Consider the following 11,656-nt stretch of genomic DNA (forward strand, 5'->3'; position numbering starts at 1 on the left):
TATAACTACTAGTACATATATTTTTAAACTTCAGGGTTTTTTCTTATTAAAGTTGGTCTTTTTTTTTAAAATGTAGAATTTTTTTGTGCTTCAAATGCACTGTTTAAATTCTGACCTGGCTTGTGTACAAATGTTTCCGTTCAAAGCCGATGGAGCCCAAGAACCAAACGGCCACAGTGACTCCGTGGTACCAGAACATCTCCCTCTCACCGGGTCCTTCGGACTCTACCCTGGAGGCAGAGTGGGCTCTGGTCCACACCATCATCCCCCCGTACGTCTTCACCCTGTGCGCGCTGGGACTCCTGCTCAACGGCTTCGTCCTCCTGGTCTACCTGCTCCACAGGGACCAGCTGACCGTGGCCGAGGTCTACCTGAGCAACCTGGCGCTGGCCGACTTCCTCCTCCTCTGCCTCCTGCCCTTCTGGGCCAAAAACATCCTGGACGACTACAACTGGCCGTACGGCGAAGCACTCTGCAAGTTGGTCAACGCCGCCGTCGTGGTCAACTTCTACACCAGCACGTACACGCTGGTCATGATCAGCGTGGACCGCTATCTGGCGCTGGTCAAGACCATGAAGGCCCGTCGCTTGAGGCGCGTCTCGTACGCCAAGCTGGTCTGTGGCCTGCTGTGGACGCTGGGCTTGCTGCTCAGCTTGCCCAACATGGTCCACCGCAAGGTGAAGTTCATCCACGACATGCAGATGTGGGCGTGCGTGCAGGACTACAGTCACGATAGCCCCTGGAAGTTGGCCAACCAGGTCTTGATGATTGTGCTGGGGTTCTTCCTGCCCTTCCTGGTCATGGCCTTTGGCAGCACGAGCATTGTCAAGGCCCTGGTGGCGAGGAGGGAGTGTCAGGGTTTCCACGACATCAACGACAGGAAGGCCACGGCGCTGGTCTACGGCGTCACGCTGCTCTTCCTGCTCTGCTGGGGACCCCTCCAGACCTTCGTCCTCCTGGACGTGCTCTGCGACGTCCACGTGCTGGACGTGGATCTGTGGCACCACACCATCGACGTCGGGCGGCAGGTCTCGCTCTACCTGGCCTTTCTCAACAGCGCCCTGAACCCGGTGCTCTACGTCCTCTCAGGGGAGTACTTCAGGAGGAAGATTTCTGATGTCTACAGGAGGGGAGGACACAGCCGGAGAGGCTCGGACATGACAACGTTTCAGCGGTCCGTCGTGTCCACTTACGTCAACAGGGGTGATCAGATTAAGCCGGTGGTCATTCCCGAAGAAATGACTCGGAGGTGACTCTTGGCATTATCGCCGTTTTACTGTGGCGCAAAAGACATGTATTGCTGAATGAGCATTAAGATGAGCGTTATGTTGCTGTGTATTTAAGGAGAAATCTGGTCGCCGTCAGATAAACTGGATCAAATTTGGAAGCGAAATGGATACATTTTCTTGACGATGGAAATCTTGCTGAAACACTTTTATGTGGCGAGTATTGATCCGAGTCCGTCTCTTGAAGGATTACGTGGGCTCACACTTAGTAAATTGAGATGTTTTAATCTACAAACAGCTTTTTCCCTAATGGCTTCCAACACTTTTATTCATTCTGGTTCCTCTGAATGATCCAGTATGTACGTCAATGTGTTATTATCCTGTTTGACTCTCAGAGCATGTAAAACCAAACAACAACTTGGACACATGTGGCGAGCAACAGAAGCCTGTCACAGCTGGAGCTGGATTGACACTTGGTTTGTTGTGATAAAGATGGTTTATGGGTGGATAGTGCACAATGTATTTTCTGCCTTTGCAGCCTCTGAGTGGAACAGTACATGTGTCTCTGTTCTTCCTCTTTCTTTTTTTTTCTTTCAGCAGCTTTGTCAGTGAACTGCCTCTGTCTCTGGACGTATCCCAACGGATGCTGGTGATGAGAAATGGGAATAAATGCAGTGTAGCTTGTCAATCTTGTTCTGCTCCGACAATCTTTCCGGCAGTCTCTCCGCCCTCCAAGGGGGACGCAAAGGTGATCTCATTTTAGTTGCAGCGAGCAGCACGGAGCTCTCCGTCTGTACCGGTCTCCTCCTAGCAACGGTGTATCGCCTCCGCTTTGGCTGTGGTCAGATATTTGGGGCCTGCAGCGGCTTTAAAAAAAATAAGATCTACGTCAGCAGTTCCTTGCTGAACCACTTGAGGGCGATGCACGCTTTCTCCTTAAAATTGGAGACGCAAAGGCTGTTGTGTCAAGCGTTGCACCTGAGCCTTGCATCCCTCCTCCAACCCAAAAGTCCCGGACAAGCGGTTGAAGAAACAAAAGACTGTCATGTAAAATGAAATGTTTGTATATTTGTGTCTTCTTTTATCAGATATGTGAATAAAATTTGATTGATTAAATTATTGATGCCGTATATAAACCCTAACCCTGAAAAATTACACTGAAATAAATGCGCAACAGGACAAAAATCTCATATATAAAATCAATTTCAGGATCTTGGAATATATTTAGTAAAGCCTAATAAATGCATTTAAAATTGCATCTCGATGGCCATTATGGTGAGCATTAAACCTCTCCTGCAAGGGTGCCAGTGCTGAACTTGACAAATATGTGCTGTTTAATCTCGCCTGCATCCTTTTTTAAGATACAGTATCTTTACCGTCACTCAACAGAAACACCGTCCTTTCATCAGGCAATCATCTGCGTCGCCTTAAGCCCGGCTCATGTCTGCGCTGACAAAACAGACCATAAAGCCAGAGCCCACACTCAGCCTCGCTGTCTAAATTAACATCTGCTGCGTGGCCCACTAACACCGGCCTCTTCCCCTGTCGCAGTCGGGAATGGCCTGCGGTTGCCGTGGGCAACCAGGGGGCATCTGTCGACGCTTCCTGTCCATTTAAGCCGCCGGTCGAAGCCACGAGCAGGACCTGAAGCGGCCTGATGTCTGCTCACAGTCAGGAAAATGTTTATGGACAGAGTTTTGAGTGGAGCTACACCTGAAACATGTAAGTAGACCTGGCCGGCAGTGATTTAAGTGCTCTTAAAATTTTATTAGATGTTCTGTGTGTTTATCTCCCATTGGTTTGCCGCATTGCTTTGCGTTGGCCAATGCAGATAAATTTCAAATTTGTTTTTGCAAAAGTTGTGTCGCTTCAAAACATTTGCGCCTGAAAAGCAGTGTATGTTACCGAGTGAAAATAATAGTGAGGATAAATTTGAAACTGATTAAAACAATTTTCAGGCAGTTCATTACTCGGCTTTCCAAATGTTGTGGAATTTAGAAAAGTTGCCCTCATTTTTAATTTTAAATCTCAAAATCTCACTATTCATTACGTGCTAAAAGAAGCGACCTGTTCTTCAAAGGCTGAGAACAGGTCGCTTGCTTGTTGACACAAACAGCTCAGCAGCCCATCACAAGGCAACAACATTTAGACATGTTGATGTTGTGAAGGTAGCCTGCTGACTTTCAAAGTAAGTGAGTGAGTCAGAAGTGGCCAGAGATTCACGCAACAAACTATCTACTGGTTGTCTACGATCTACTAACCTCTAACTAGGTTTTACAGAGAATGGTCCCAACAAGAGAAAAATATCCAGGCAGCTTTGGCAGTTGTGAGGAAAAAAATGTTGACCTTGCTGTCAGGGGTCAGAGGTCAGAATGGGAAGAATGGTTGGAGACCATTAAAAGGGCAACAGGAACTCAAAGAGCTGCTGGTTAAAACCAATGTCTCCAGAATTGGAATCTTTGAACGCACAACAACTATTTTTTGAATCTATTATTTAACTCGTCCTCACTGTTGAATTTTCACTGTTGAATGAGCAAAACCTCTTAAAAAGCGGTGAAGCTGCGTACTACACCTTTAACGAAGCCTTTACATGCACATTCCTAAAGCATTTCATTTACCACGTTTCTTCTGCTTTCGGTGCTCGGTGCAGGTTCGCCGACATCAGCGCCACGCCTGCTGCGGACAACCTCTCCCTGGCCACCGCCGCCGCCGCCACCAACTACTCCGACTGCTTCATGGTGGACACCACGTACCAGAAGAGGGTGTTTCTCTTCTACTACCTGACCATGATGGTGGTGGCCATCCCGGCCAACGCCTTCTCCCTCTTCGTGGCGTGGAAGCACATCAGACAGGGCAACGAGCTGGGCGTCTACCTCTTCAACCTGGCTCTGAGCGACCTGAGCTTCACGCTGGGCCTCGTGGCCTGGCTGGAGTCCATGTGGAGGGGCATGTGGGTGCACGGGCCCGCACTCTGCATGCTCTCCCTCAACCTGCTCCTGACCAACTTTTACACCACGGAAGCGCTGCTCTGCTGCATCTCCGTCGACCGCTACCTGGCCGTGGTCCACCCCTTCAAGTACAGACACCTGCGGAGGGTGCGCACCGCCGCCGCCGTCAGCCTCGCCGTTTGGGTGCTGGTCATCTGTTTCAACGTCGCCACCGTCACCCAGGAGGACTCCTACCACCAATACGAGGACTTTGCCGTCTGCCTGAGCGTTTTCCTCCCGATGTCGGAGCACGTGGCCCGCACCACCGTGGCGCGCTTCTGCTTGGGCTTCATCGTCCCCGTGGCCCTGGTGGTGTTCTGCTGCTGGTGGATCGGCCTGACGGTGAAATCCAACCAGGCGACGGACGAGCAGGAGCGGCGGCGCGTCACACGGCTGATGGTGGTCATCCTCTTCTGGCTGGTGGTCTGTTTCGGGCCCGTCCACGTGGTGCAGCTGCTGCAGATGCTGACCGACGACTGCCAGAGTGCCTTGTGGCTCCTCTACCTGGACAAGATCACCGTGGCCGTGGCCAGCCTCAACTGCATCGCCGACCCTGTCATTTACTGCTTCGCCACCGCCACGGGGATGGTGAACATCAAGAGGATGTTGCTCTTTTGCCGGGCCAAGAGCGGAGGCGCAGAGGGGAGCGAAGACCCAGCTGAGTCCAGTTGAAAAGCACAGTAGAGCAATTCACGGTTAGACTTCTCTGCCAATGTGAGGGAAAAAAAGAACATTCAAAGGGATGATTTACTAAGACGGAGCAAAGTCAGAGCTTGATATTTTTGAGCATTGTTTGATAACTTGGCGGGGAGCAGCTGTAAACTAAAACTCGTGGCATTTGTGAAATTTCGTTCCTGCTTGTTTCCAAATTTCAAGTGAGAGGAGAATGAAAAACAAGTTTGCAGCGGCTAAATGAGCAGCAAAACAGCAGATGGACACAGTTGAGGGACAGTTTTATGATGTTGAACTTCTAAGAAAAACAAGCAAAGCCGGCTTTTATAACAGAGCAATATCAGTTTAATAAGACAAACCCTGTGGGGGAACTGAGCCGTTTGATGATGCGCAAACTGCACACAAAAGTGTGCCCACGCTGGACTTTATAAACATCCGAACACACGGAACCTTTAACGTCAGAGGGCAGCAGTCACAGGTGTTTCCTGGTCTACTTTCAGTCGGAACAGTGAGGAACTATTTACCAATGAGGTTTGTTTTCTCCGTCTGCACCATTGAATGGTGGTGCATCACAGTTGCTTTCACCTTATCTATGAGTGACCTGTCAAAGGGTTTGTGTGTTTTTTTATTTTAGTTCCTGTTATGCAGTTCAGACACTTTTTTCCCCTCCCATCGCTAATGAATCTGTGTTTATGGTGTTTATGCACTGGCATTTTTTTTATATCGATCATATGAATATTTTTTGCCTCCACCACAACAACTTTCTATCCGTTACAATTTGTCTCTTTTTACTTTTCAAAGCGTTTAATTCAATGGCATAGAAGAAGCATTTCTGTCCCAGGTTCCTGTGTGGAGGTATAGAAGAATCTTGGCAGAGCTAAGCCAAGACATGGATATCTTAAGCCCTCTGGTGGGCGCATGTGGAAGTGCAGCGAGCTGGGAAGATTTATCTTTGAATTTGGAACTTCATTGCAACAGTAACCATACATTTTGAACCTTGAGAACTCATTTGTCATACACACTCCCATAAACCACAACACAAACACAAACTAATGTAGAACTACTTTTAGCTCTTGAAATAAAATGAAAATCCAAAGAATCTACACTGAACAAAAATCTAAATGCAAAACCTCTGTTTTTGCGTTTTTGTGCTGCACTGCATGAGACAAACGGTGGTCACACTAGATACTGACTGGATTTGTGAACGGTATTTGAGAGGAATTGTTATTTTGAGTATATAGAAAACGTTTTAGGTCATTGAGTTCAGCTCATGAAACATGGGAGCAAAAGTGTTGCGTTTATATTTTTGTTCGGTTTAAATGCCGCATTAGACGGCAACGCTCACGTTTTCTTCCTCGCAGGTATTTCCACATGCGTGACTCCCTTCGCTTTGCCCTCACACCCTCATGACAACAAAGGGTGGGGAGAACATGTGCTCTTCCATGTGAGTCCTTGTCCTGCCTCTTTTCTTCCCTCCCTCCATCCATCCATCCGTCCATGCAGGAAAAAAAGGCACACGCGGCAGCCAATAAAACGCAACAACACGCCCCATTAGTCCCTCCTCTCACCTTGCACCGCCCTTGGTTTTGCTGGCATCAGCCTTTCTTTCTTTTCTTAATTGAAAGTACATCTCTACATATTGGAGATGAATAGGGATCAATAACTGCTCATCACTTCCTGGTCATTCCCCGTCCACATCCCTCCACCTGGATGCTGGCAGAGTTTCAGCAGCGGCACGTGTGTGAGAGCCTGCCAACCCTCACCTCTCTCAGCCATGATGAATGACTCTGGCTCTCATCCACGCCACTGGCCTGCGTGTGTGCATGGTCATAAACATCAGCCAGGAATATACAACTTCAGACCAACAGTTAAAGGAGAAAAAAAGAGAGAAAAATATGACGTCCTTGAATACGCATTATGGAAAGGAGAAAAAAAAGAGCCACATTTGAGCCAATCAGGGCCATAGCAGCTGTGACCACTGCTGCCCGTCGGCAGGCAGGGTTGTATACACATACTGTACACATGGTGCCGAGGGGAGGATCCGAATGGCACATGCTAAATAAAGCAAACAGATGGACAAATATAGCGGCAAAGGTTTATTATGGGGAAAAAACACAACACTGCACAACCACGTTACATAAGCCAGCAGTGATGTCAACTAAGAATAGCATTTTTTTTTCTGAATATGCCAGGTTTTTTTCTCTTTCTTTTACCTCAGCAGTTGATGAGTCAGTTAGGCTGCGGTTATGTCATTTACTCATATATGCCGTAGTAATTTTACTCCAACTTTATCTGCAATAGACACATTTAAAAAAAACAATAATAATAATAACAGCATAAGTACATTTTCATCAGAACTTGTATTATCATCATTTACTTTTAATTCTTCTTTTTTTTCTAATTTTGCGTCAAAATTAAGTCCTTCATTAATTTTGCACTCTGAGTCAAGAACGTCACTTCCAGACACGTCAGAGCGAGCTGAGACACAGCATGTACGATGTCGTGACGTCACGCTGGGAATAAACTATTTTCTGGTGATTTTTTTTTTTTTGCTGTAGTACATCGAGTGGCCACTGAGAAAAATCGGCGCGCTGCCATATTGCCAGTGCAGTATGCAGTCCGTATAATACATCTATAAGGTAGAGTGGAAGTATTTCCTCTTTAAATGTTGTTCAGTTGTAAAGTGTGTATTAAAGAGTTGAATTAATTCAACCAACACAGAATGGAAGAGTTTAAAAAAAACAAAAAAAGAAAGTGGATCCATACATGTAAACACAATCATTCCAGAGACTGATTTAAAAAAAAAAAAAGAAAAAGAAAGTTCTCTTCCTGGATCCGTCAGCCCCAGTCTGTCACTTTGAATCCGACTCCTGCTCTCGAGCCGACACCCCTCTGCGATTTGTCAGATCGAAGGCTCTTACTTGACGTGTCAGTTTCTCCCGACTGGTTCGGACGACGTCGTCTTGCACCTCTGGCCACTGCGGCTTCCCCGCTGCCAGATACCCTGTCGGGGGACACTCCCCTCCGTCCCTCCCGTGTCAGTGTTGGCGCCAGCTGGGATGGTCTGGGGCGACGACTGTCTGACACTCCCTCCGTCCTCTCCTCACATCAGCCAATCTGTCACCTTCCCTCACACTCACCCTGTTGGTCTCCACACATCCAATATTGGCACAAATCAGAGTCAGTTTCCAGGGTTGCGCCGACAGAATGCAACTTTTCCAGCAGCTACGGCTAACTGTGATTTTTCTAAGAGCACCGGTGAACTCAGTTTGACTGCCTACTGTCCTCACAGCGGCGGCGGCGGCCTTGGATTTCTGTCTCCACCGGAGAAAAGAAAGACAGAAAAGAGCTGGAACGCTGCACAACAACCCTGGTGAATCTGTCCATGTAAAGCCAGACTGAGACTTTTTAAAACGGCAAATGTTGAATACGTAGAGCTGCGAATCGCGTCATGTGGCATGAGTTATCACACCGGCACATTTTAGTCCGACTTGCACGAGCAAATCGCAAACATTCAGTTGGAACTCGTTTTAACGAGGCACAAATCCGATTTCTGTCACAAATCCGATTTCTGTCACAAATCCGATTTCTGTCACAAATTCTTCTAAACAGCTGCTGCTTGTGTTTAAAAAATGGCAGGAAATCAGATTTCACCGGAGGGGGGGGAAACAAATGCGCTGTCTTTTCACAGCTCTTCCACTCAAGGTTAAACTGCTCCTTTCTCCCCTCCCCTACGCGAGCCCCCAGACGAGGTCCTTTGGGTGAATCAGGTGTCAGCTGCCTCAACCGCAGGTGACCTGCCCATCCCACAGGCAGTGGAATTAGAGAGCCGATTGATTTTTCTTTTAATGAGTTCAGATTGATTTTTGTAAGATAACAGGCAGAAGAAAGGTGACGCCGCAGTCTGCCGGGTGGAAACACACCAGGAGAGCGCGAGTGGTCTGAATCCGTAGGATTTGTTCATGCAAATGCTTCAGTCAGTCTTTGATGGTGCGGTGTCGCAGCTCTGAGACTGTTGTCCGAGGTGCAGCGTCGCATGACGTTCATTTCAAAACTCATATTACGTCTCACGGAACTCATGTCAAAGAAGTTGTTTTTTTTTTCCTTTTGCGCAGAAGTGGGTTATAAGCAGGCACGGTGCACGCTGAACTGAAGCAGGAGGTAATTAGATGCAGCCTTGCAATCAGAGGCACCTGTTTTCACAGGTGTGGCGCGGGTGTTGATTGGCTCTCAGCTGCGGGTGCTGTTGTGAGCAAGTGTTTGTGTGAATCGATTTAAGTGCAAGAATTTGAAGCTGCACTAAGTTTTTTGTAGTTTTTTTTTTTTTTTTTCTTGTCACGCTGTCGGTCCCTCTGACTGGAACAGTGAAATACACACTGAGAGAAACCAAAAACAAGGGACGTTTCAAAAGAGAAAAAAGGAGAGAAAACTCTGGATAATTCATCATAAATGAACAGAGGCTGATGGACAGGAAGATAACAGACAAAAGAGGAGGAGAATGGGTAAGGTCACTTCCACCTTGATGGGAAAACCTCTGCAGACACACACACACACACACACACACACACACACACAAGCAAGCACACATACACGTACACATCCTTTCTATTAGATAGAATTTATGACTCCGCCTGCGCTGAGCTGCCTCCCTGATTAATTCCTTTCAGCGAGCCTGTCGGTTGGGTCTATTTCCTGGACACTCTACACAATCTGACAGGCCGTGTGCATTTGCTCTGAACTCATCGTGCACTCGAAGGGGACCTTTTGGCTTCGCTGCGCTGCAGTGCGCCAAGAGAGACTTCTTTGTCATAATGAATTCTGTCATTTAATTAGCGAAAAGTTTTGTCCCGTCCAGCCTTTTTAGGGAAGTGGGCTGAAAAATGAAATTAGTTTTTTTTCATTTATTTTTTTTACGTGCAGCGAGGGTTGAGTGGTGGTAAAACTTTGAGAAGTCGAGCAGAGCAGAAGTACTTCCTGTGTCTCTATTTGGTTGATGTGTAGATAAAAAAGGATTGAATTACTTCAGCGATACAAATTGAAGGCTAAATTTAATGAGTTCTGAGCTCACTGGAAATTTACTAGAAACGCAGTGAAAAGATTTAAAGCAACAATTTAAGATGAACAAGCTGGTTTAGCCAAATGATATGGAAAGTCCAAATCTTCCAAAAAAACAAACAAAATACAACCACACACGATCCACCAACTTGACACATCAAAGTAAAAACACAATCGCAAATTTATTTTTGCAAGTGTGATTAATGTCGCCTCCTCCGACCAAGTGAAAATTAGAAAATCTTTCTTCCACCGTCCACTAAATTCCCTCCCTCATTCGCCCTCGTGATGAGTTCAGGGAACCGGCCACACGGCTCAGTCACGTGACCTCAACACGCGTGTTGGAAATTAATGATTGCGGAATCCCATTTTGCTGCTCCGCTCCCTGGGCCCATCTGAGCGTGTTGCCGCCCTGTCACACCGCTGTGATTTACCGGCTACTTAAACAGAACATTAATGTTATTAGCGACGCCCACCTCCAACCAACCCCCCCACCGCCTCTTTCCCACCTCCGATCCTGCGACGTGGCATCGCAGCGATGCCCTTGAAAGTCGTGCACGTTCGATTAACATGCAGAAACGATCAGGAGTCAGATTTCCGCTGTCATGTTTTTATTGTCTGGAAAAAAAGGCACTCACTACATTTACTGTGATGTGGTCATAAAGCAAAACGCACACAAGAAGTCGTAGCCGTGGAGGCCAGAGAGGCAGGCAAATGCACAACAGTGCGACATGGTTCAGAACTCTGTACAGTTTCAGCTGTGCGTTGTTTCATCTCGGTACGAAGCGAACAAAGTTTTTTTTTTTTTTTTAAAAAAAAGAAAAAAGCTCAAGCTTATAAAAATGAATCATCACACATTTGTTTTTGTTCTTTTGCTCATATTTTACAATTAAATGCAAATGTCAAATGAAGTGATGTAAAAAAATCTGTGGAAAAAAAAACAGGAGTGAAAATAAATATAAACATGCCTCAAAGAGAGTAAAAAAAAACAACAGCATTGGGTTCATCTATTTAAATAAAATAAAAAAGCCACAAAAACAGCTTCCTGGTGTTCGCGATAAAGTGAATTTCCAAAAAAAAAAAAAGAATATTCGATATTGTTGACATGTTGACAATCTCACGGCCAGAGGTGATTAAACGTGTGTCTTGGGTTAAATGCCAGCTTGGTGTTGATTCACAATTGAGAAAAAGGTGCATATCCATACTGAAGTACATGTTTTTTTTTCTTCTTTCCATAAATAGATTCAGTGTATTCCATATTCTTAACAAAAACAAGTCACAAGCCTTTATGCTATAGCACGTCAATTAACTGCTATGGTTGTCTTTTCATTTTTAATAACCATGCACAATCAAGGCGAGTACTTTGTTTGTTTTTTGTTGTATTTTTTTTTTTTTTTTTTTTAATGTTGTTTTTGTTGTTCATCAGCTCTTTAGAATGCAGTAGCTTGTGCCCAGGGCGGGCTACATTTTTGAAAGTCACATAACATGTCGGACCATTTGTACATGTCAGCTGGGTAAGTGCTCGCGTTGTCTATTGATCCGACGGAGACGCGGCGTCGCGCGCTCCATTCATTCGAAGCATTGAAGTCCTTCTGCGGCTAAAAATAGCTCCTCCCGCCCGAACACAGTATTGGATGACAAGGTCCCTGGAGATGGATCGATGGCGTGGAGAAGCGGCTCTCGGGACGTCCCGCCCGCGGTGGTTTTTCATTTTCAAAA

The 11,656-nt window shown here is 46.3% G+C and overlaps 2 protein-coding genes across 2 annotated transcripts; both read left to right on the forward strand.

Annotated features, from left to right (window-relative positions):
* The first annotated feature begins 149 nt into the window (after nt 1-149).
* On the forward strand, nt 150-2,336 carry bdkrb1 (bradykinin receptor B1). Its single transcript, XM_076017599.1, has one exon. The coding sequence runs from the start codon at nt 150-152 to the stop codon at nt 1,251-1,253; it is 1,104 nt and encodes a 367-aa protein (XP_075873714.1). The 3' UTR covers nt 1,254-2,336.
* A 162-nt stretch (nt 2,337-2,498) lies between these two features.
* Nucleotides 2,499-5,405, forward strand: gpr65 (G protein-coupled receptor 65). The gene is made up of 2 exons (XM_076017614.1): nt 2,499-2,527; nt 3,877-5,405. Exons 1-2 carry the CDS (start codon nt 2,499-2,501, stop codon nt 4,883-4,885), a joined length of 1,038 nt encoding a protein of 345 aa, XP_075873729.1. The 3' UTR covers nt 4,886-5,405.
* Nucleotides 5,406-11,656: the final 6,251 nt, after the last annotated feature.

Source organism: Nelusetta ayraudi, unplaced genomic scaffold, assembly GCF_046127955.1.
Source record: "Nelusetta ayraudi isolate G7.1 ecotype Tasmania unplaced genomic scaffold, CSIRO-AGI_Nayr_v1 ptg000007l, whole genome shotgun sequence".
Classification (NCBI taxonomy): domain Eukaryota; kingdom Metazoa; phylum Chordata; class Actinopteri; order Tetraodontiformes; family Monacanthidae; genus Nelusetta; species Nelusetta ayraudi.